The 27,796-nt window shown below is 33.5% G+C and overlaps 1 protein-coding gene across 1 annotated transcript in view; it reads left to right on the top strand.

Annotated features, from left to right (window-relative positions):
• The window catches only part of LOC147074732 (uncharacterized), a 30,250-nt gene extending 11,801 nt beyond the window's left edge, over positions 1 to 18,449 (top strand). Inside the window, exons 2-4 of the mRNA XM_085943240.1 lie at positions 15,027 to 15,440; positions 15,555 to 15,845; positions 18,072 to 18,449. Of these exons, the coding sequence (XP_085799366.1) occupies positions 15,027 to 15,440; positions 15,555 to 15,845; positions 18,072 to 18,449 (1,083 nt within the window). The remainder of the gene's footprint in view (positions 1 to 15,026; positions 15,441 to 15,554; positions 15,846 to 18,071) is intronic.
• Positions 18,450 to 27,796: the final 9,347 nt, after the last annotated feature.

Below are 27,796 nucleotides of genomic sequence, written 5' to 3'. Positions count from 1 at the left end.
CCGGTTCGGCTGCAGTAAAAAGGCAAAAATAAATGAGAATATATTGTCAAAGTAGTGGGGTGATAAATGAAATATCTCCAGCGCTATAAATCGGAATGGTTCGCCCTCTGCAAATAAAAAAACGAGGAATAACTGACCGTTTAAGGTAACTGCTTTTGGTGACAGTTTATAAATTAGACGGCCAACATTGTAAGCTCACAAATCATACAGTCCCACTCATTTTGTTATGTAATACAATACACTACTTATTATAACAAAATCTTTATAAAATAAAAGGGATAACACACTTGAAATATGGCTACAGTCTAGATTTTAGCATATAAGATCGTAAGGAACATGTGTATAATTTTATGGAGGCTTTGACCGTGACTCTGTTCTTCTGACTTCTGTTCAGCGAAGATCCGTTCCCCTTGCTCTAATTTTATAAAATAACTACGGTTTTACTGAGTTCTACCATTTTCCTCAATGCCAGGACACATTTCAGTTCTTTAATTAATTTTCTTCAGATAACCAACGTCCACTGCAGGATATAGGCATCTCCAATTTCCCTCAAATGTATCAGACTCCATCCAATAACGTTTCTGACAGTATTCTTGTATTTGATAAAAGGTTTTTCAATACTTTAATGTTGTATGTTAGAGGCGTCTATTCTTGAACCGTTATTCACTACCTTATATTAAATTTTCTTCTTCTCGACTTGTAGTGCGATAAACATCGCCTACGAGTTTTTTCGTAGACGGATGTATTCATTTCTATTTCTATTTTTTATCATTGACCGTTCCATTGCTTGTTGTGCCACTCTTAATGCGCATACCAGAATGGATGTCAAGGCCATGCCTCCATTTTTTTCATATGCTATCATTGGTAGTATTGAGAGCACAGATTGATCTGACACCTTCATTTTGGAGCATTGCGGTAAATGGGATATGACATCTTTTAGTTTACCGAAAGGAGCGCAACCAATCAGGCAGATAATTAATTAATGCCATTAATGCCAAAAGTTGCCAGATATTACATTTTACACATTAAACTATTATAATATACGTTGTCAAAATATAAAAAATGGTAGACATATTCTATTGTATTAAATAACAGCACAAACTGAAGAGATACATACAATAACAATTTATAAACCATTTAAAGTTTTGAAAGTTTCCATAGCACACAAGCTAAGGTTTGCCCCAAAAGAAATGACAGAACAATCGGACAAGACACTACGATCAGCTGGTTTCTCAATCATAACCTAGTTCAACAATGACTAGTCTGATTTATTTCTAGATTTTTAGACTAGTGACTCATGTAATGTATTTTTTTTATAAATAGCGAAAGGCGATTGATACATTTGAGACATAGTCATTTGCTCACAGTCACTCGACACTCGTCTCTCGAGCTCAGACTCCCGAGCTCGTCCCGATCATCATCACCACCGGATCGCGGCTCGGTCTGAACACCTAGGTCACAGCGATACTCTGTATCGTTATCTTACTCCGACCATTATAACTCTCTGTACTCAGCATCAAGATAATAAACACATCTATCTACATCACTGATGCCTTTATCATCTCATCATCTCATCACCTCCACCAAATGCAACCCCAAACTTTTGTGTGAACAAGTGTATCCACGAGATCTTTTTGGATTTCCATGCATATCAGTAGCCTCTAATGCTAACCCTAATTAACCTAAAAACCATCAGTTTTAATAACTAACTAACAACCAATTTATTAATTGTTAGATTAGACGTTAGATGGTGAAAAAGTTTTGAAGTAACGGTATTATTGTATCGTATTTTATATATTTTTGGTTTCTGCTAAGTAATCAGTCAAAGCAGGCTTCACAGATATCATACGAGTATAATATTATAATTAGTTTAATGATTATTTAATAATTACTAATTTCTACATTTCTCTACCATTATCATTAGTTACGATGATGATATTATAAAACCAGTAATAATTGGCGCCAAACTTACTTGACGGTTCATTAAATATTGTAATATAGGTAGGGGCGTTGCGTTTTCTTTCATATTTATGTTTTCAATAGTTTTTCGGCCTCTCTTTAGCTGTCTTGTTCCTGACAAGACAGTCAATTTGAAGTGATGTGATGTGATGTGATTTAGCAGATATTTGATTGATTACGTTGCTTTTTGTGATTCTATTATTCAAATTTAGAACAATTTTATATGATACGAATGTATTACCTACCGTATTAGGTTTTATCACAAATGTTTATTATAGGTATTTATATTATTATATATATGTCTAAATGATCAGAATCATAATTAACTACATAAGGAGAAATTACAATTGAGCGTAATTATGCAGAAAACAACCAGTTCACACAGAACATAAACAGAAAATATGCACGTCTGTGTCAGGTGTGATTATTTAAAACAAAACATCATATTATATTCAGCATACCTATACATTATTTATTAGCCGCGTACTGACTGAGTAAGCAGCATCGCGAGGCTGCCTCGGGCATTTGTTTCGAGAAAATCGCTGTGCGAGGCAGCTCGCAATAAAATTAACGTTACGCGAGACAGCCGCGCGCAGCATCTTTGAGCACCGACAAACCGATAACGATTGGATCGGCCGCGGCAACGCTCGGGCGAGGCGGTGCTTGCGTTTGCCTCGGGTGAGTCGCGTACTGTCTGACTGAGCATTTTCCTCGCAAAGCTTTTACGTATATTAATCTATGGCGAGGCTGCGGCTATTGACAAATACCATCATAATATACAAAATATGTCTTTGAGTATGAATAACTTTTATGGAGATAAATAATTGTTATGTTGGTGTTTTTTTAAACTTTTTTTTTTTAAATGTGGGAGTGCAGATAAATGTTTTGTCTCAGTTGGTAAGACAAATTTATGAATGTCACGATGACCAAGTATAAGACAAGACTTGTGTTATAGTGCCGATGATGATGATTTTGTTTGTTAAACCTGACTCAATGTTGTCAGTAAGTTGTTGAAATGAATGCTTCATATTTTTACAAAATCAAAATACTCCATTCATATGGAGATCTAAATCATTTATTTGGTGCTCGTTCGGGTATTCCCTTTGGTCATGGACCGCCTTCAGGTAACTGTTTCTCTCCTTTTAAAAGGGTCGAAGACGTTTGTCTTGCAGCCTCACCCGATCTATTCGCTCGCCTACTGAACTGGGGTGAGTACCTATCGTCTACATTCTACCTAAATAGTGTCTCAACACTTCTTTAATACTTTTATTATAAAATATTAATTCTTTGACGTAGAGCTACGTGTATTTTGTGGTACCTACCTACGTTTGGAGTATCGTGACCAGTGAAGCCACATTACGAAATTCTAAGTAATTAAACAAAAACAAGTGATAAGTAGGTACTAATTTATACTGACATAATATACTTATATGCATTTTTTTAGTGAGACAGGTGAACAATTAAATAAAATCGCAAATAATATTACATAAGAGTGAGGCAAGACGTCAACATCACGTCTCTATTTTTTCAACACTTAGATACTATCTATAAATATTATGATCCTGCCAACGCGTAGAATGTTATTTTTATATGGTAACCAATTACTGGAATCAAGTATTGAAATCTACTTAGTGATCCAATCTGTTCAGATATTTTGTACTATTTTTACTTCAAAAGTTATAAACAAGAGACGGTAAAATATGAGAACCTGAGACTATAATATGTCAACTTGCATTTACTTTGTAAAATTTCATGTTAAAATAGTTTAATGATAACGCTATAATTTAAATAAATTACATTTTGTGTCTAAAGCTATTTAGGGTTTTACATATTTATCGAGTTATCAAGACCAGTGTTACTTGTTTTAGTATCGATACGTGTAAGAACTTTTTTCCGAGAACACAAGCCATTATTTTGCGAAGTTGAAAGAGGTTGAAAGCGTTTTAAGTATGGTGGCTAAGAGGGTTTTGCCATCACAAGGTAGCAGCCAGCCACTAGCTCAATTCTCCAAGTACTTTTTCCAGATATTAAAATACTTTTTTTCCAGAAAATTTACGAATATACTCACACAGCCTCTTCAGACTTTCTGAGCTATGTTCTATGTAGAAGATTGAGTAATGAGGTACCTAATTTGGAGATGTCAGAAATCAACCAACTTTCATTTACGACTAAAAGCAGATTACGCAATAGCTCTCACAATTTACTCATTATTAGCGATGAATGGTAGACTATACTATGCACACTTGATTTTTATCAATTATTACATTATTTGTGCAATACCAAATGAGCAATGCACATAAGGGTGCACTAAATCGAGCGTGATGTAATCTTACAATTGTTTCAGTCGAGCATCGCAGGGTTTTAATCGAAATCCACGAGAGTTTTGTCGGCCGTTCATTTAGATATATTCAAATCAGCTACTCTGACCTGGCCTGCATCTATGAAGGTTAATTATTCGGCATTTACTATTTTTATTTACTTAAGCCACAATACATACCTTAAAAGGGGGGGGGTCAGTTATTCTGGACTATTATTATTATAATTATGTCGGTCGTGTAAAATTGATTAGTGATTACTTCTTTCATTTTATTTTAAATGAATAAGCGTTACATTTTTTCGCGCTTCTCCACCTAAAACTTGTAACTCTCTACCAATTTAAAGCATAAGTACATAAAAACAATATGTGCTAAATTATAAATTATTTTCATTGATATTGCTGAAGCTTTGATTATTATCAATGAAAGAACATGCCATATTTTTTTACTTGAAATATTATTATATTCTTGACATTTTATCTAAATCTTGTCTAATGTCAATTACCGAATTACAATAGTAAAGCTAATAAAATATCTAATTCCGACCATCTCCGATCCTAATAAGATCATATGAGCCTCCACAAAGTGGAGGTTAGTATTAACAGATTTTGTTTTTACGAGAAATGTATGTCAGCCACTTGCAGGTCCATACTCTGACTCATACATAAATTGAAAAACAATATGACATATTGTTTTTCAATTTATGTATGAGTCAGTTATTATTATATTTATGTGTGAGAGTGTACACATTGTGTACTTGCCATACCCATGATTCGAACTAATTGGAGTATTAAAAACCCCCCGAAGTTGATAAACCATAAAACTTTTAACCTAGTACATTTTTTTTGAAATTGTAAACATATTCATAAACCTTGACGTGCACATCATGGAAGACTTCGTAACGAGACGCAGTTATTTAAAATGGGCAATATTGATACCAATGTCAAATGTCTGCAATTTTGTCAGGAACCGATGCCATGCCAAATCATGACACCTCACACATACTGAGACCAATCGTATGCTGAGGTTCGAAAACAGCGGATTCTTGTGGTCGATACTGGATGTGCGAAGGTACGACTCTGATAGAAAACGGAAGATAAAACCTCTTCGCTTATATAATGCAAAGATTTCGTCGGATCCGGCACGGACTCTTGAGCGACTAAAACTTTTCCTTCCACCACCCGCCATGTCTCCACACCCGTTATGCAGGCGTATACAGTGGCGTAACGAACGATAGGCGCTCTTCAAATTTGTGCCGAAAGTGTCACAGGAGCAACTTCCTAAGACCTTGGTTGGCGTCCACTAGAGTGTGCGTGATCCCTACTTCCACATAATGTATTATGGTCAATTCTCGATGAGAAAAGACCTTCTCGCTCGCCGCAAAATGCCGCAAACTTTTTAAATGCTGAGAAATTTTCCCACGTAGATACCAAGTCACAATGGCCGACCAGTCAAACTGAGGGTCAGACCGACGTGAGAAGCTCTTCCCTTTCAACCGACATATGGGGACACTCCCAGAGGATGTGATCGGCATCCTGCAATTCGCCACATAAGCAAGTCGGAGATTCTATTAGGCCAAGCTGACAGAGCTTAGAGGCAAAACCACCGTGTCCGGTTAAGAACTGAGAAGTCCAATCGAGGAGAATCATTTGGTACATAGAGAAATAGCTACCTAAACTTAGTACCTAATACGGGGCGGCATTTCGTCTAGGGACCTCACTGCTTTGAATATGTCGTCGATATCGGCGTGCTGCTTGCCGTGAGATTTTTTGGCCACCCATCAAATTAAAAAATCGCTGCCAAAGATTGATGCTCTATAGGTGATAATTTAAAACTGTCAGTTATGTGATTTTGTGTATACTATATATCCATGACTCTATTTTTATGTTATGTTCAGAATATGAGTAAAGGAATGAACATAGTTTTTGATTCTTTTAAAGGTGTTTAAAATTGTAACTGAGATTATATAGTAAGGGGAAATAAATAACAAATTTTAAACTTTCATACATACTATAATGTTCACATCGTCGAATAGTGTTGATAAGTTCACACCGCTTCAAAATTATCGTTATAATAATAGAATAACTAATAATCGTTTAGTTTCACAGGCATTTGCCGGACCTCTGTGCTAAGGTTAGTACGCGTAGCCAACAAACTGTCAGGAACTGTTCACTTAAACTAACTATGCCCAATTAGGGTGACAACTATTAAACCTGTATTTTAATCTTACCCACTTTCCAACAGCCAACTACTAAATCAATTTGTTATATTTTATTTAAATCTCTTGTGTTATAATTTGATTTTATTTATCTAAGAAGAATAATTATTTTGTGTATAGATAGCAGCTAATACTGCCCAGTGCCATTAAACCTTCAATTAAAAATATAACTTATTATTTTTGGTTTTTGGTTTTAATTGAAGCATATTTTGAGACGGTGGTTATATTATTATCAGACTGTTTTATGAAAAATGGTTGTCGTTAATTGAACCTATCTATATATTTCTGTTTGTGGATCAAAAATTAAAAGTAAATAACCATGTTTGATCCTAAACTGAGTATAATATTATGTGACTCCACGGAGTGGAGGTTGTGTTAACATAAATTACTTTACTAATGATAGTTGTTAGCCATTCGTTAAACTTATTTGCCCTTGTACTTGATCAAATGAGTTGCCTAGAGTCATAACTCACATATTCAAAAAATCAAGTTTTGAGATGTTCGCAAAAACCCACCGGAGCACTGTTTTTTTTTAAATAGAAGAAAAGTATTGAACTCCCTTGAATATTAATGAGTGAGTGAGTCGATTTACATTTTTTTTTAAATATATATACTCCTAGGGCTACGGACACACAGCACACTATGAGAAATAGAGCTCTCTGTTTGGTTTAGTTAGGTTAGGTTATTATTCATTGAAAAATATGATTTATGACACCAAAAGTCAGCTTTGTCAACGAGATTTTCACATCGTTTGATAGCCAACTATTTTACAACTTTTTTATTAGCTCGAATTCTTGTTTGTCCGGTGGTTGTTTGTCAAGTACAAATCTTGCAATCGATTTTTAACTAACTTCCCGACTAGCTAGACGTTTGAAACTTTTAGAATATATCAGAACACGATGCCAATTCATTCTTTTAATACCTACTTTTAGCCATCTTTAAGCAGAATTGAATTCATTTTCAGTTCATTCTGTTTTGTACAGAAAGTTATTTCAGAAAAATCCGTAAAAAGTAAAGACTATTATTGTTTGCTAAAGGGGTGGTCCTAGCAACTAAATTATTAATATATGCGTGCGTTACTATGGAAGTCAAAATGAAATTTTTAATTAACTATTTCTTTTATTCAAACGAATAATTCACAAGATTTAAGAATAGGTATATCATTCTGATTATTGAACATTATATAATTTAGAAAAACACTAACTGAGAGAGTATATCACAACCAATAGAAAAAACTTTTTTTTTTTAAAAAAGTAAGCCAACCGGTCGGGAATCGAACCCGGCATCTCCAACGGGTAAACGCCCCAAACTGCCGGGTTCGATTCCCGACCGGTTGGCTTACTTTTTTCAAAAAAAAAGTTTTTTCTATTGGTTGTGATATACTCTCTCAGTTAGTGTTTTTCTAAATTATACGAGTATAATGTTCAATAATCAGAATGATATATTCTTAAATCTTGTGAATTATTCGTTTGAATAAAAGAAATAGTTAATTAAAAATTATTAGCAAGTACAAGAAGTTGCTTAAAAAAATATTGGAGAAATTCCTAGACGTCGGTTAGTAATCGTTGTAATAGTAAAATAACTACCTACTTTGATTTAATAAACAAAAATCGATTGCCGAAGTAACATGATTTCGAAGAGCGCTGAGTGGTAGGTATTTAATAGCCAATAGCTTAAATATTTGTCGTCATTAGTATGTCTTCCGTAGCATAATGGCTGAATGCGACGAGTTTGGGGCGTTTACCCGTTGGAGATGCCGGGTTCGATTCCCGACCGGTTGGCTTACTTTTTTCAAAAAAAAAGTTTTTTCTATTGGTTGTGATATACTCTCTCAGTTAGTGTTTTTCTAAATTATATAATGTTCAAAATGAAATGTCAAAACGACATTTCAGTATTCTATTTGTTAGTTTGTTTGTTTTTTTATTTACTTCATATCAAGTACAAGTTTGAATATATTGAGCATAATAATTCAACAGAAAATTTAAAAACGTGGTATATAAAAAGTTCTTTTTATCTTGTAATTATTTTTTTAAATAGATTAATGCCTTTAGAATCACTTGGTATATTTAACTCAAAAATGTCAAAATTGCAAAATAATGTGAGTCTAGGTCTAGGCTCTAGGCGACTCAAATGCAATAATTGTTATAAGTTTAGTGTCGTTGATTTTTTTGAATGTACCTGTTGTTTTTACAATAAATACAAATTAACTTTTGGAATGGGTAAAGTACCCATGTAAAGTAACCGTGGTATAAGCATTTACGCATTAGTTAAAGTAGGTATTATAATCCAACCATAACGTTTATATTACTAACTACTAATTTATAATCAGTCAACTTATAAACCTATTATGCAATTACCTAAGTTGTTGCAGTTTTCAAATTACTATAATTATACAAAGATATATTTCAATATTTAAAAAAAAATCGGATGTTTAATCGCCATAACTACAGTTTATGTATCATTAAATTTGCATAGTTCCAAACATTAGTTAGATTTTCATAATATCGATATTCTACACATACCCAATATTTGGATTTTTTTACTAGAATTTTGGTTATATCCAATTGAATGAGTATTACCAGTGGATTTTATTTTATATTTGAATAATGCGGCAACCAAAAACTAAACAAAGAATAATTTTTTAAATAATCCAGGAACTAAAATATCATATTGTGATGAGATTTATTTTTCGTCCGAGGCTGTAAAGTTTTTGTGTAATCTCCATAGTAGGTATTTACCCGCAATATTGGTAATTATGGCAATATTTTATTAAATGATGTATACTTTATTCTATACATTATTCATTACTTTTACTCATTAGATTACCGATACGATTGCTAATCATGAGGAAATTTCATAAAAATATTATGCATTTGAGTACATCCCGTAATATTGGCGATCTCCGCCATAGTGTAGGCGTCCGAATTTCTCAAATGTTCAGTTCTAACGTACCTACTTGCATTTTTTTTAAATAATATATTTAATTTATCTGGGAACTATTTTAAATTTAATGACTATTACACAACATTCTTCAGTAAAGAAACCTATTTTGGAACAACTCAGAAACATAGCTAGCTACGTTTTAGAAAAAAACTTTTTTTCTACCTAGGTACCGAATTGTAATTGAACCACATCCATTGATACGATTCTTAATGAGGCGGTAAAATGTAATAGCCATGCCACTGACGTAACAACATCCCTTAATCTCGTTAGACACGTAAATCATATTACGCAAAATCTGCTGGCAATCAAGGGCTGCTGTAAATAGTTCGTAAATATACACAAGGATTACGAGCGATATCAAATTTCCGAAGTCGGGGGTGTACTTTTTTACCGGTGTTTTTAGGGTGACCGTACGCTCAACTTATGGAGAGTGGACGATATACATGAGTATTACATTAAGTAATAACATATATCATTGAACCCACGGTGAAGTAGTTGCTGGACGCTCGTCTCTCGAGCCACGGATGCAGGTTCGAATCCCACGCCTGGATATCATTAGATGTTCTATTTTCAACGTTTTCAATAATTATTTTAGGATAAATAATAGCCAGGCCTGATAAGATTGCATAATAAGCAAAATGTGAAATAGTACCGCCCCTAACATAGATTTTACACCACCCTGGTCAATGAAAACTTGTCTTTGGTAATACAGGAGGCCTTTATCTAAATACGTAGTATACAATTTCAGATTCTTACATTAAATATATTTTTTAAACTATACCTATCCTTCTATGCGAAAGGACAAATTTCGAATGGCCGAAAGTCTTATTTTTAAATATCATTTTGTGTATTACCACTATAAACAATAAATAAATTACTGTAAAAAATAAAAAATAAAGTAATGAGTTATTTAAATAAAATATAAAATTAATTATACTTTGGGTATTTCATTAATAAACTTACGGCAGAAAAGTATTCTTTGTTTGAGGTACCAGTTATTTTGTCAATTTAGTACGTATTTATGTATGCTATGTATGTTTTGTATACGAGGTTCAATTAAATATATGTTTAACTTTAATTTGATATATTATAGAATGTTGATATAAGAGAAGTATTAGCCCAAAAAAGGCATTGCACCACACGGATCACCGTGAACTTGCCAATAAGGACGATGAGAGCTCATGCCTTGCAAATTTCAGCGCCCTTCCTCAAAAGACCACCGCGTCTAAAAAATAACTTGACTATGGTCGGTGAGTACATTTAAAATCTTACAAAGCATATTTAGTTCAATGGTTTTAAAATAAAAATGAATATTTCAAATTAATATTTAAAATGATTTAAATTTACAAAACCTGACTAATGTTGTCCACTTGGAAGAAAATAAAGTATAAGCGATTTGGAATAATTTTATGTCCTTTAAAAATACGAAATTTCGCCCTGCCTCTGCGCGGTGTACATAAACATTTTAATTTGCGAAGAAGCAAATACACAAGCTCACAGCAACGCCGAGATTATAGTGGGATAAAGTTGCCCAAAATAATAATCTCACTTAATTTGGCATTAGCCTTTTGCAAATTTAATTATTTTTCAGTGAACATTTTCAAATTTTGAAACAAATCCGTACATTTTTATTCTACTAATGCATTTTACTGTTTATTTTGGGATATTACCACATTACCACAACTCTGTATATGCTGACATCCTTGTATCATGAATCCGACGATTATCGTAAGAATTTCTGTTAAGGTAGTTCCACCTTATGTAGCATACACACACTCATCGCGTAACAACGCGGAGCAGTTCCTGGTCTTCTCGTGTATTATCTCCATCCGGTCTATGCTACTCCAATCCGCGATTCCGAGCATTCGAATATTGTGGACCTCGTCATCCAATCACTGCAATTTGGATTTAAAGATTTCTGAATTTAGAATTTGGACGGTGGTCTTTCCGTCGTGGTTGATCAGAGTTTATTTAGTGATGGTCAACTTAGTCAAACCGGCTCAGTTAGTCAAATGCTTTGGATTACGGCGGGTTCTTCAATTGTTCGTAGATTTATTTCTCTAACGTATGCGACAAACTCCATCTGCACTATTAGCTTTTCAAAAAATTCAAATATTCAAAGGTTGGGAACAGCTTTTGCGTTATGCTGTAAAACAACTTTACTGAAGACCATGATGACAATAATTTAATAAAAGATGATGGTAACCATCTGCCGCTTTCGGTGGGCATAATTAAGATTGCAAATAAATTGCAGGCAGGTATTACGCGTACAATTATCAAGTCGGCCTCTTAAATTATCAAATAACGCTGTGCCTTGCTAATCAACTCGTAATGGCCGCCTAATTTTAGCTTCTCTCTCTATTTCTCTTTTTCCTCGAAATTTTCTCGTTTTATTTAATTCTGGCAATCGTAATAAATAAATAATTTCTGGAGCACGCGCCGAGGAAACTTGTCGAAAAAGTTTGCCTCAGACCTCAGAGGGAAATTCGCTGAAACTTTTCCACCCTCCGACATTAAATATGTTATGAGTTCCGACGTTCAACTTAATCCTTATTAGGTTTTCCCTTTTTATCTGCGATATCAGGGCGGCTTGAATATTCTGATTTTTTTGGCAGTAAATACTTCATAAACACAGCAATCGTGTTGCAAAATAGCTTTTGGTATACTACTGCGTCGATTCAAAAATTACACATTCCTTTTCGATACTAAGAGGATCATAATATGGGTCTTTATAGTGTGGAGATTATATAAACAGAATATCATAGTAGATTTTTGGGTTTCCACCTTGTGTCCTTCTTCCTTCTTTCCTCGAGGTTTCGGGCTCATTGCAGAGGCCATTATCAAGAGATGAGAGATAAGATAAGAGAAGGAAGAAGGACACACGGTGGAAACCCAAAAATCTACTACGATAAAAAAACAACCGTAAAAGCCTCAAATATTATACATGTATAAACAGAATGTTTTTACGAGTAATGGATGTTACCCACTAGCTCAACCGAATAGGTCCATACTCTGAGTCGAAACACACATAGAATTTGCCGTTTATCCACGACGTTATAAGCTGACACGTTATTGTTCGGCCATCGTAAGTGGAAGAAGAAAAACGAGCCACCTCTTATGGCTGAACGGTAAAATATGCGCATATTATGAATCCATAATCTTTTTGTGTCTTTGAATCCAAAATATTATATAGCTTGAAAACACCTCAGACCAGTGGCGCACCCAGGGGGGGGGCCAAGGGGCCCTGGCACCCCCCAAAAATGAAAATTATCAGAATGATTTTAAACATTGAAATTGAAAGCCAATAAACTATAACCTTTGGGCTTAGACAAATAAAAACACGGCATAAAAAATGATTAGTAATAATTCTCCAGCACCCTTTTTAGAAAAAATTCTTAGATGTTAATTTCTAACACAACAATTTCGAAATACTAATGTCAGGTTTATTTAGAAACCCAATCCCTAATGGAACTGTCAAAAAATTCTCAGTGTCCACCCGAATTCCGGAGTGGTGTAGGTTATGGCTCGGGAGGGCTGACAGGGATCTAGCCTTGGGGGCCTGGGCTGTGGGGGGCCCGGCGTGTCGGGTTGACCAAATAAATGAGATTAACACACATCATAAATTAGCTTTAATAATAAAAAAGTCGCCTGCGAACATTTTCAATTACTTATATAATTGTGCAATATATTTTTTGATTATTATGTGTCGATACTCAACAGCTCCATTATTAAAGTAGATGTATTGATCGCCAATAATTCACTGTATAAGTACCCTTAATTTGAACTAAAACACAATTTGAAAAACGTTAATGTAGTGTTTCACACTGCCTTTAATCTTAGCGGTAGGTAGGGGGCCGCCAAATATCCTAGCCTGAGGGCCCGTTTTAGGATGTGGGGACCATGGTATAGGTACACCGAGTGCAATAGACAAAATACCGATAAACGAGAAATTAGGATGTGAAGAAGAAAAAGAGCCTATGGGACTAATTTACATTCTCCTCCTTGGGCCCTCCCCAATATTAAATCCTGGGTGCGCCACTGCCTCAGACACCCACTAGAACAAAATCACATTTGAAAAAAATACGACGCCCGACAGGATTTGAACCCGTATATCCACTGCTATCGCGCCAATATGATTAGACTATTTAAGCTACAAGCCTCCTACTTAATTACGATAATTTAAACTGATCATTATTTTTTATCGTATTTTTTTTCAAATGTGATTTTTCTAGTGGGTATAATATATCTGAGGTGTTTTAAAGTTATGTATGTTTAATAAATAGAATTTAACATTCTAAAATCTTGTGAATTATTCGCTAAATAAAAGAAATGGATATTTGAATAAAATGTGTTTATCCACCATTTTTCATAAAGAAAAATATGTGTAGTAACCTTGTCCAATAGACGTGAAGATCCACGTCAGATTTTAGAGCTAATGATGATGATAAAACTTTTGGGACTTTATATTTTAACGAATACTAATGTACCTATTAATTATTATTGAGGAGTTAGTCATATAATATGACATATCCTTTTTGTTAGGTTCGCCAATCTAATTGGGCCTTTATTCTAGACCACTCTAAATAAAGTACAAGCCAAAATGCTCGTTTTGACACCAGATCATACTTGGGCGTATTTGGAAACACAAACAAAATTATATGAGGCCCCCCAATTGTAAATGTGAGAATGTTTTGAGATTATCCTTCAAAACGTTGGTTTCCACGCACTTATTTGTGCACATTGAGTTTAATATAAACTCGTCGGGTTTTGTAAAGCTGACTGCAAATAAAACATAATATTATTACAACGGTACGAGAGTGGTATGAGAGATATTTTATCTATTACGATAACAAACAAAGAACCGCGAAAGTCTCAAACATTTAATTAAATGAATTATATATGTTTTACTCTCTTTTTATTATTAATTATTATCATGTTGATAATATGCAATAATCATACATCAATAAATAGAATCTTTACTATCAGATATTTTGTTAAATCGATCATCTACTCGTAGGAACATATTCCATGTTGTACAAATCTACCCAATGTACCTAAATGCCAATACGTGCGAAGGTGCGCACTGAAGTTAGCTCACGCCAACAATGACGATTCTAACGAGGCCATTGGTTCACTCCATTTTTACATTTATTGATATTTTTCTTGATTATGACTTTTAAAGTACTTTTATGAAAGTAAGTTTAGTGAATACAGCTCAGTTTGTTCGTTAAAATAATATAATTTATCCGGGGGTTGATTGCAAAGTCGATTATATTCATCAACCGGCATTTTTTTATATTCCAGGACCAATTTATTACGTGATTTTTTATTAATTTTGTGATGTTAAGGATATTAAAGTTGATTTCGCTATTTGGTGTACCTAATTGTTTACTAATATGTTTGCAAAAATGAATTTGCATACATAAATCTGCTTGACGGTTTTTTTCGATATCAAAATGGTGGAATATTATGAAATTAATATTGAATTCATTTTATAATACCTAATCGTGCATAAAATAAAAAAAGGACAATATTTTCTTATACGTAATATGAATGATAAATTATTTACCAATGTTTTTCTTCTTTTTCAGGACATGGGAGTAGTGAACGTTTTCAATTCACCTGCCGGAAGAGCAGTAATCTCAAGCAACACATCGACAAACAGCCAAAGCCAGAGGCCGACATTTTGCCAGAACAGAAGAACGCACAGCGACGTTGCCAAATTCGTTTTGAGTCCCGAAAATTTAATAACTGGCGATTTGCAAAGCAGAAATATCAACAGCTCCCAAAACATGTTTCTCTCAAAGTCGGAGGGGAGAATTTCGGAATACAAAAAAACAGACGCGACTATCGTCAATAATTGTGATTTTTTTCGTGAAGGCAGCACTCTCGGCGATAGTTCGAATTCAACAACCAATTTTAAAAATAGCGCAGGGAAATGCGATGATTTTAGAGATTCGGAGTCAAATGCACAGCTGACTAGACGAATTATTAGTAAAAATAACGTAGAACATAAGCAAATAAATAATAATAGTAATCCTTTAGTTCCTCCATTAGACAGATCGCAATCTTTAAACGCCGAAGAAAGTAACAGTCAAGAAGTTAAGTCGAACGGGAAGTCCCAACAGGACGGCGCAGATCTAGTCACTTACAAGTCGAGCAAAATGCCTAAGTATAATTCTGATAAGGATGTAATCAAACGGCATTACAACAGAAGGTTTTCTGATGAGAAGTGTGACATTTTGAGAAGGCTCCTGAGCGGTTTTTTGAGCGGCTGGACAGCCGGAACCGGTACTGAAATCGCAAGGTGGCGAAAACGGAAGTCCAGCGAAGAGCTGTACAGAGAGGCCTCGCTCGCCCTCGGCATCCCGTGCGAGCTGACTGACTCATGCAGGTGCCTCGAGTGCCAGGTACGATAACACATACCTACTTATTATTATTTTATGAGTTGAATTGTATGTTATCGTGTATTTATATTGTTCGTCGACAGATAAGTATGACACCATATTGGTTATAATGCAGTGGCGAAGGGTGACTTTTGGAAAGAGGTAGGCTGTGGAGATCTGATAAAAAGAACACACTTGTCAGATATACTTACGAGAAAAAAGAAGATATTACGATATTACTACTAATGAATATGTACCAGTGGCGAAGGGTGACTTTTGGAAAGAGGTAAGCTGTGGATATCAGAGAAAAAGAGCACACTTGTCAGGTAACTTACGGTAAATAAGAAGATAATACTTACGATATTACTACTGATGAATAGGTGCACACTAATGACAACGACACACTGGTCATAGGTTTCACCGCTGAATTTGTCAAATTATTTAAATCACTTATGGCAGTAGAATTCCACGCATACTTTCTTTACCAAACAATACGCATCGCCAACAAAAAAGTTTGTTTAATATATAACTGCCAGTTAAAAACAAATATTTATCATATAAATTGTTGTGAAAATGTCTAATATAAGTTTTTTTGCTGTATTCAAATCTAAATGAACCCTTGGAAGGTCAAGCTTTGATAATTTTTAAATGCAATCGTTCGCACATTTTCTACCGGGACACTACACAATTTAATAAATACTTATATATTTAAAGCACTGGCGAATGATTTCGGTACAATATGAGATAATTTATCCACATTCAAAACACAGTAACACAATGAATTTTGTATTATAAAATAAACCTTTATCACCGCTTTGAAATGTCAAAATGACATAAACTGTGAATAGCATGTTATGTTTGTCTATGACTGAAGTAACCTAAATAATAATCGCGAATTAATACAATATTTATTTTTAATAACAATTTATAAATTATATGTGATCGAACACAATAGTTATTATTTTTTTTAATCATCCTTATTATTTATTATTTGCTTTTAAAGATAAGCATAGACAATAAACAAATCAACATTTCGAATAAGCTTGTCTGTTTACGCTTCCGAGTCTCGAACAAAAACGCAGACATGCATGAAGTTGGCAACTGAATTGCGGTAGAAAATTCGGCTTGGATTATCGTTGAAATAATTCTAAAAATAGCACTCACGTTGTGACGTTCCATCATTTATTTTTGATTCGAAACTTGACTAAATTAAAAGCTCTACTTATAAATAACGACGATAGATGGCAATCAATATTTTTATTATACCCTACAATGTCCTACAATATAGATATTTATTTTTATAAATTAAATACTTGAAAATAGAAGGTAAGCTTTAAATAATCGCTTAGTATGGAGCCTTCGCCACTGATATGTACACACTAATGACAACGATACACTAATTTAATGAAACTTCAAAAACTCACTGACGACATAAAATTAAGCGATCAGTTAAAATTTCGTATTTTTTCAAAACATTTACACACATCAAAAATCATTAGGTAAAAGTTCTTCTTATTTTAAAAACAGTCTATATTTATTAATATTCGATTAAACACCATACATTTTTTTTCGGATTTAGGCTCTGCAATCAGAGCTTACCTTAGTTCATAAAATTCGATAGTATGTGACGTAAAGCCCATATGAAGAAAAATGAGAATTATTTGAAACATAATCCTACCTTTATTTACGTCAAGACAGATGGCGTGCTGTGGTTTATTTTATAAAACCTTTGCAGATTGTGTTTTAGTAGTAGAATATATAATCAAGTGATTATATAAATAGGTTAATATGCAATTTAAAAATATTTTTATTAAGAAAGTAGGCTTCAAATAATCGCCTAGTATGGAGTCATCGCCGAAGTTATATTGGGATTTTTTGATATAGTAGTATCTATTATCTCATCACAAAACTTAAGTATATTTTATTCAAATGAATAATACATAAAACATGAGAATGTAACATTATTTATTGGATACCATGATATTTTAAGCAATCTGTGACACACGTCTATCGGAAAATTATTTATTAAGCACAGAATTCTTGCCAGATGTGACCGGGGAAGTTTCTTAGATTTGATAATAACTACATTTCATACGTATGAATGTATGTAGTGGATACTTCTAGATATGTGAAACTCGATTTGTATAATAATTGTTATACACACCTTAGTTTATAAAGAAAATGAATACCCACTTATTGCGATATTGCTTTTTTTATAATATACAATAATATATTTTATCTGTTGGACAGTGCCACTACTTCGACTGCGGAGACACAGAGAGTGACACCAGCGACGTCTCCATCAACCTGTTCGACTGCGAAGGCGAGGACTGGCCACGCGTCGACGGCGCCCTGCCGCCGGATGCCACCATCATATACGAGAATGAGCCCAAGATCCTCAAGATTCCGGAGAGCCTACTGCAGAACGAGACGCTGAGCGCCTGCCTCGACGAGGAGATGAGACTGCAGAGCGACGAAGACGACTTGATCGGAGTCGGCGGCGCCGTCATGCAGCATGGCGGCGAAGACGATGAGGAAGCGGAGATATGCAACAACGAAATGGCCGCCGGAACACCCGTTATTCTAGATCATTTATTAAACAATCCAATGACATGCGTATTACAGTGATATGAAATTATTAAAATATGTCGTAATATTATTGTAATCTTAGAAAGCGATTTTTTCAGATACTTATATTATTGTAAATTAAGCAAAAGGCTGCTCATTTTTATTGGCCACACTAATCTGTATTGTTCGAATTTGGACGTTTGAGAGTTTTTCAAATGAATCATATTATAGTACGAGTGCGTAGTTAGTCTTTAGCTGTTGTAAAGCAAAGTTGAAAAACCATACGGTGTTACAAATTCATGCAAACTGCAGTACCGCAACTTACAGTTTAGACGGTTAACTTATTGTAACAATTAACCACTTCAATAAATAAATATGATAAACTAACGTCAATAGCCACCTTGTGTATAGAATAGACCCACTGATTCCAATTGACATCGTGTTAGTGATTTGCACGGATTTGTAACGCCATGTGGTTTTGTCTAAAGTAAAGTTTACGAAGTTTTGCATTGATTGAGATAAACCAGTTAATTGTTATTATTATTATATTATTATTACTACTTACCATACTTACTACTTATATTATTACTTACCAACTGACGAAAAAATAATACCTATATTGTAATATGTTATGAACTTTATCATCTACCACTTGAATTACAGTAAGTTGTCTGATATACTTAATGTGAATCAAGTTAAATTTGCGCTCATTAATATGGAAATTAAATTATAATCAAGTAAAATATAACCATGTTCGTCAAAATTTGGTATAATTTACTCACTTTTAAATCTGTTCACTCTCAAATGAAGCATTCTTTCTAAAAACAAGTCATGTCATTAAAGTTTAATTTACGAGGAGATGCATACGATCGAGATAGGATATTGAATCATAATATAGAACATGAATTGCCATAGTCATACAGGAAATTATAATTATACATTCATGAATGTGGGGAAATTGGATATTTATTTTATTAAATTTAATCTCTCTAAAATTTCCCGATGAAAAAACGTTTTTATCAATTTAATCAGCACAGATTATTTAAATTAAAAAAATATTTAAATATTGTGCCGACAATTCTCACATATATTAAATAAAGTGTTAACCTGTTTTTAGAAAGAAGCTTTAAATTTTAAAACAGGCTAATGTTAAAAAGTACACTTCTAATGTACTATTTTCTTCTATTTTAATTTCTATTTTAATTTTATAAAAAAATATGTTTAATAATTTTATTGATCGGTGCCTATATGTATCAGCTCTAGAAACAGAGATATTTTCATCAAAGAGGTGGTCCATCAAATATTATTTAAATATTTGTGTACTTCGAAAAACATCCATGAAATGTTATCATACTACCTACCTAGGTACGCAGAGGATTTAAGTTGAACGATTGATTTTTTTTATATAAAATGTAATATTTGTTTTACAATCAGTTATTTCCTAATAAATAATACAAAATTGTATGCCAACTTTCATATTAAAAGCGCATTATCTTGTTTCTACTCGCAGGCGCATTTTAGGTATGCTTAATTAAGTATTACCTATCTAGACCCTAGAGTGCTAATGGACAATTGTTTTTTGTTGTCTAGAACTATTTCACACAAAGACTTGCCTTGTTGTGCCAAATAATACTTAACATGCTTTTACCTAATGATACAAAATATCGCGTGCTAGACAGACTTCTCTTTGCGAGGTAAATAAACTCATAATGTTGTAAGTATGTATATTGTGTAGTAAATGTCTCCCGATTTGCCAAAAGATTTTCATTATCATAGAGTTTCAATTTTTGAAATCGTCACACAGAAAAGCCACTAATAACCAAATAAATTTACTTTGATCTTACTATATCATCATCCAAAATATTTTAATTAAATGATATTGTTAAAAAACCCTTTATATCATAATTTTACCGAGACTTTGAATGCGACTGGCGGTCATATTAGCGCTTTTTTCCGAGTAAAAGTATCGGGTATTCAGACCCTCTCCAATTTTGTTGAAAATACATTCCACGTTTACCGAGCTCTTCCATCTTCTCTAACGACAGAGCACATTTCAGTTTTTCTACGCTCTCAAAGACATCTGCAAGTCGCAGGACTACTTATCTCATTGTCGCTCAGATTTGTCGCATTGTACCTACCGATGAGTATGCAATGTCCTCCTGAATATTAAATGAATCGCAGAGTTCTGAATCGTTTCTCGGACATCAAACCTTTTCAAAATTGTGTGGCTTAATAGAGCCAGTATTGCTCAGAGGCGACTCGACAAAACATGATAATTATACAAGAATATGACGTATACCATTCGATTCAGTGATAATTGAACCTGAAAAATAAAGACATATTTTAAATATAAAACATTCGAAACAAATTAATTAAAGTTTTCAGCCACATCAATGAATTGATTATAATATCACAAATGCTCAAAATATATTGTCTAGTTTAAAAAAATATAACGTATTTTTTCATTACTGCCTCGTGGCTACATTTTTTTAAATGATTAATTTGCACTTTATTGGTTATTATTAAAGTTTACATTTTATTTTTAACACGACCATTCTATTGCACGTTACTATTACACGTGGGTTGCAGAACTCGTCAAATCATTCGATCGAACTTCCGTGGAACATAATTTGGATAATATTATTGAGTTTCTCAAGTGTCGCCTTCTCTTGGTTATCAGCATTAATAAGTTTAATGACATATTATATTTTATGTACACACTTAGAAACCATCGCAATCGCATTATACCCACTCGTAAGCTTACGAAACTCATTTTTGTATTTGGAGAGAGAATAGCACCGTGACGCACGGAATGAGACCCCGCACTCGTTTGTTTGTCTTTCTTTTTAAGAAACTGTCCACCCATGTGTGGATGATCTACTGTTTACAGTGTCACAAACACTTTTACTTCTTCACAGAGGCCTCGCCACATAAATAACTTTTCTTTAAACAAAAGAATTTTCTTTTACGTTCATACGCGTGTAACAATTTGCAAACATTTTATTTCTATCGCGACACATTTTGTGTCGCCGTGAATGCTCAATAATTCACCCTAAATGCGTGAAAATGAAAAAAACATAACAAGACTTGCTTTGGGATGCTATTCTGAGACCGGGATTGAGAATACTAGTCGGTGAAAGTACTTGTTTGAAATTTTGCCCGACAGTATTAGTTAGGTCGATCTGTGGGTCTATTCTATACTTATGGAACACTAAATTGATAAATAGTATCAAAATTAGGGTAAGTTTGTATCAAAATATTAGCACTTATTGTAACAATTACACGAAGCTGGTTTTTATTGTTGCAATAAGTGCGATATTTTAACAGCAGCAAGATAGGTGCTGTTAAAATATAGCACTTATTGCAACAATAAAAACCAGCTTCGTGTAATTGTTACAATAAGTGCTAATATTTTGATACAAACCTACCCTAAGTTTGATAATATTTATCACTTTATGACTTTAGCGGTCGATAAGCATAGAATAGACCCACAGCTGCCGGCTGAATGACTCTCCTAGTTCCTTTTACCCTTCTCGGTCTCTAGTATTCCGCTGTCACGAACGTCTACTAACATTTACGAGTTCGAGTACCCAGCGGGATTTAGGTCATCCGTGTGGTCGATCAGTGTCCCTCGGATCCCATTGTATGTTTGTATTTGTCCAGTCCACTGCCATATTATATGCATAGCGACTTCTGTCATATTGCGTACATTTGTCTGCATACTATTCCATTGATTTAATTTGTGATCTTTCCACGTTATGCCCAATGTGTATGCCATGTCACGAAGATAGTAGTAGGTATATACATACAACCACACAGAATTTCTTACACATTATTATATAAAGAGTTTTTATGGTCATTCCGAGAAAATGATTTGTGAAAACTCTTCGAACAAACTATAATCCCTATTATTATGGTGGGAGTAATTATTGATGATACATTCTATTTCATGAGAAAATCTACTATGTACTAAGAACATAATAACAACCATCCCGTAAAATCTTAACTACCTACTAATATAAAACTATAAGGACTTTATTCACAATAACCATAGATTGAAAAATGACTCTTTTCTCCACTTTGAGTTATGTAAAAAACATAATATAAATGTAAATTAAACGGTTATAAACGCTAATTTTACGGTAAATCAATCATTATTTTTTATTTAAATGTATAATGATTAAAGAAAAATTAGATTAAAAAATCAAGCGGGGTCCCAGTATTGCACACCCTGCTTTAAACCGAAAGAGATTCAACATACATTTTGATTTTACATTTAGATAGATACAACTAACAACACAATGTTTAGTGACATTATGTTTACGACATCGTCATCTTTTGATCCATAACCCAAGGTCGGTATCGGCTTCTTCTAGAACTTACAATTCCATTTCAGTCTGCCTTTAGGGCTATTGCAAAATGGCTTGCAATCACCCGTGTTCTGCCCACTGAAGTCGTCATTTAGAGATGTGTCTCATTTATTACTATATTATGTAATATTATAATGTATATGACTTCGTCGATCTGAGTCGGATCATATTTATGTCTGGCAATATTTTCTCTAAAAAACAGTTAAGTAGCGCATTTTCAATCGCCTTTGTTGATGAATGCTAATTCGTAAAAAACATTATTTTTTATTTAGGCAGGTATAAATAAAAAACAAAAAAAATACTTAGAAATTAAATCTAAATCGATTGTAATAAATTTAAAAAGACTTTTCAGCATCAGCTGATGCGATTAGTTTAACGAAGATGAATATAAATTACGAAGTCTTTTTATTTTAGCAATATCCATTAATATTAATTACTGAGTTGGCAATCTGTCTGATCCCTTTTTATTTTGTTCCCCTCTCGTATTTATTATACGTCAGCCATACATTGGCATTAGGGTCGTTAGACGCATCTTTTCTTTAGACTTTTGGAATGATCTCGCAGATAAATGTCTAGACTGCAGAGCTCATGCGTCGTGCACTCACCGTGCGGGAGGACGAACAAAACTTTTTTCTCATTTACCTGTATTGTACCTACTTAGGTACTTGAAATTTAAGCAGATGACGGTAAAAAGAAAATACAATTTTTGCACTTTTAAAACGTTATATAGCTAAACAACTACGGCATTTTTCGAAGTAAAGTTTCATGAAAGGAAAGGTATATTATCATACCGACCAATAATTCATAATATTAATAAAGTTGATGAGTGACATGATATGCGAGGATAAGTTATGAAGAAGGAAAATGAACTGACGAAAAAATAAGATAAAATTTGAATAGTTATAGGTAAAACATGATTTTTTCTGTCAAATCAATGAATTGATACAATTTTTACAATCTGCACAGCTCGATATTTTTTTGAAGAAGGATGGATTATTTTTTTGATCGGCATATAAATTCAAATTCTTATAATCCTTTTTATGACATGTGGATAAACCGGGATATGTCACGGAGAGTTGAGGCTATGTCGTTCTGTTGACGTCTCGGACTGATGAGGTGACAAATTTTGAAATCGTCAAACAGATGAGAAAGAACGGACAAGTTCTGCGCGATATCAAAATCAGACAAGTATAGGTAATAGTACCTCGATACAAATTAGTACAAATTACAAGCCAAAGTATAGCATTGCAAAACTCGTTTTCCGAGGAAAGATCGAATGGTATACGTAACAGAGGAGAATTCCGCATTTAGCGGCTTAATAACTTCGGTGATTAGTACAACTGCTGCTCCACCAACCTATTCTGGATAGCAGATGATAGAACAAATATCGCCCTGATGGCACGAGAAGAAGAAGAATTAAGTTTTTCTTGCGTTTATTGTTGAAGATGTAACTCTGCTTGAAAAATAGAATCAACGATTTTAGTAGACTCATGTCTAATGAATACATCGAGGCATTAAAACAGACAAAGAGTTTCTCGATTTGAAATTTATGAAATATACTAGAGCTTGCAAAAATCTTGAAAAAACATATTCGTAAAATTAATCAATCGACAGACAGCGGTTCTATTTTAACCACGTATTTATTAGCTCGTATTCTTGTTTGTCCGGTGCAGAATTTTTCTTTTGCAGTACAATTTTTTTCTTGTTTGTCCAAGATTTTTAACTAACTTCCCGACTAGCTAGACATTTGAAACTTTTAGAATATATCAAAACACGACAACAAGGCATTCTTTCAATACATTTGGCCATCTTTAAGCAGAGTTGAATTCATTTTCAGTTAATACTGTTTTGTATGTTTCGGAAGAAATTCGTTAAAAGTAATATTTACTACTCACTATTATTGGTTGCTATGTGGGTCCTAGCAACTAAATTATTAATATATACGTGCGTTACTATGGAAATCAATATGAAATGTCTAAATGACATTTCAGTATTCTATAATATTTATTCAGTATTTCTATCAAGTACAAAAAAAAGTATTTATTAATACATACAATTGTCAAGTTTATATGATTCAACAGAAAATTTAAAAACGTGGTAAGTATATAAAAAGTACTTTTTATCTTGTAATTATTTTATATGATGACTAAAAATGCAAGTTTTAAATAATTTCCATTCGTCGAAATCTGATTTTCGAATAAAAACCCCTGCGGTGCGTCGCGTTTCGCAAGACATTCATAAAATTACCTATTTATCGTTTTATTTTACCTCTTAAACGTATCGAATTCAGTGAACCGCAAGTGAAAAATTTCAATAACACTCAAAGAGAACAAAAAACGTTCACAGAGAGCTGCCCTTCACAATTTTCAAAAATCTATAAAAAAACGAAATATGGCTTCAGAATATCCCAATTACTAACTGTCAAACTTTGAGTAAAATATCGAAAAATAAGTTTGTGCAATGAGACTGCCACTACGACAGCATTGTAGGTAACAGCCACAACCATTTTTTCGTACGTCATAATGTCTGCTCTGCAATATAAAAAGATAAACTAACAAAATTATGTCACAATTTTCCGTATGCCGGACAGGCGTACAGGCAGGAACACAGAAAACACAGTATACAGTATAATCTATTGAATGTGGGTTTTCTCTGATGCTTTCTTTATAGAAATTAATGGTAAATACTAATATGAAAAGTTATGGAAAAGTAAATTACTAGGATCACTCATTGGCATACAAATCGTTCTCATACAAAACGCCATTCATTAATTTTTTTATTGTGTAAAAACGACACTTATGTCAAACTTGAGCATTTTTATTAATTTTTATAAGGAAATTACAGAATGCTCCACTGGGTAGAAGATGTATTTCCTTGAGTTTCTACAAAAATAGTCTCAATTGAATGTTTTCACATGTTATATGACGTTATCCTCACCAGTCACCACCGTCTAACCTTTACAAATAGATTGTTCATTGATAGTTTCGTGATAGAAATGAAAAAGTATGGGTGTCGTCAATCTACTTTTCGATATAATGCATTAGTGGTCGGGGAACTCGGAGCGGTGACGGTCAAGGGGAAAAATCTTTACCATTTTACTTCTCGATACAACCGATACCTACATAATTAGTTAAATTTTGAGCACTCCATACTACAATATTTAATGTTGTTTTTCTTAGTTAGTTAAATAAGTACATATTTTTTTACCAATATACCCTATACATATTTAATAATTATAATAATATTATTAATTTGACTTCTTTTTAAAACTAATTAAACAATTCAAATGTCAATGTGAGTGTGCGATTAGTTAGGTATTTATCCGCGTACACGCAACTTTAAGGGCCGTTTCAGACGGGACACCGGTATCGTGCTCGTACATAATAAGGAGGCCTTTGTATTCAAATAACGGGGCCTTTGTGTTTTGTTTTACAACGCCCCAGAGCTAATGAGTCATCACTGTACGGTACACTTATCCGTCGGTCGCTATATTCTCAAGCCGTCGATACACTTGTTTTTATTACCGCAGCCAGATTTATGTTCTAATTATAGCGCGAAATTATGCGTTGACTCATTAGCTCTGGGGCGTCCATACACATAATGCAAAGGCCCCTTTATTCGAATACAAAGACCTCCTGTATTATATCGAGCGCGACACCGGTGTCCCGTCTGAAACGGGCCTAACATTCACACTATCTATGTACCTATTTCTTTTGAAATTTCATTTAAAATATTTTTATAGCCTTTAAATAATTGTTAAAATTAAATTTGTGCCAAAATACGACCTCATTACCAACATAATAAAAGTTAATATTATCTAAGGAACATATATTTTAAATTAGGTATTTTGATCGGATATACTAGGTGCCTAGTAAAGTGCCTAGTGCCTACCTACCCATTTATCGGTTACACGTAGAAGGAGTGGAATGAAATTATACTATTGGAAAATATATTTCCACTCTCATAAAAAATTAATTTTACATCGTATATACCCAGAAATACCATTATATTTTACGATCCTTGAAAAATGGAAAGGGTACGGTTATAAGTAGGTTTATAAAAACCCGATAGCCCCGAAGCATTTTGAAATAATATGGAGGGATAATTCAAATTTGGAACTCGGCAAAAAAGAACAATGACGACCGAGCTGTCAAAACTTTGCTTCAAATAAAAGCTCTGACATTTTCGTGCATACCTAATAACATTGTAGAATATTTTATAAGTTTAATGACCTGTATATAAATTTGTATGTATTATTCGTACTAATCAATTTTGTGGTTCTGAACAATATTACATTACCTATGACATAGCAATACATATGTACTCGTATATAGCTTGTAAATTTACATTAGGTATTATGCAAATAAACTTAAAATTGTTAAGTATTTTTTTCCCTGGCACAATGTATTTAAATCGATATATAGGTATACCTACCGAACTGCAACAGGGGTTCCTAATTATATTACACGGCTGATTGAAATTGAAATAGTTGTAACGCACTTTTTAGAATAACCAAATACTTGCATAATTATTTAAAAACAAATAATGTATTTATTTTAAGAACTTTTTGAAAATATCGTATTAATTTTGAGTGTTTATGGAAGCCGACAACTAATATATTATATGCATGATAAATTTACTTGAAGATACTCACCCCTATTTCATACGCAGCCAATATTATCACGCGATTATTTTCTTTAACTTATTTTTATTTTACGTGACACGCTTTCAAATATAGCGAATATTCTCCCGGTTCCCATACAGCTAACTCCCGATTTGTGTTTATTTCTTTTTTTTATTTTATTTAACTATGCACCGTGATTTTTGTCACCATTACCATTCGAATACAAGTAAAATCCGCTGAATGTGAAAGCTCCCGATCCACATCCGTCAGCGAACAATAATCGCGCGATAATATCGCCGCTTATGAAACGGGGATTACTCAGTGTGCAGATATATTTTTAGATAGAAAGTGAAATCTCAAGCACTCACGGAGAGGATTATGATATGACTTGTGTTTTTGTAAATCTTGAAATA

This window comes from Rhyacophila brunnea, unplaced genomic scaffold, assembly GCF_057557595.1.
Source record: "Rhyacophila brunnea isolate RB1 unplaced genomic scaffold, BYU_Rbru_1.0 scaffold_15, whole genome shotgun sequence".
NCBI lineage: Eukaryota > Metazoa > Arthropoda > Insecta > Trichoptera > Rhyacophilidae > Rhyacophila > Rhyacophila brunnea.
The sequence above is the reverse complement of the archived record's forward strand: the minus strand, read 5'-3'. Positions and strand labels throughout refer to the sequence as shown.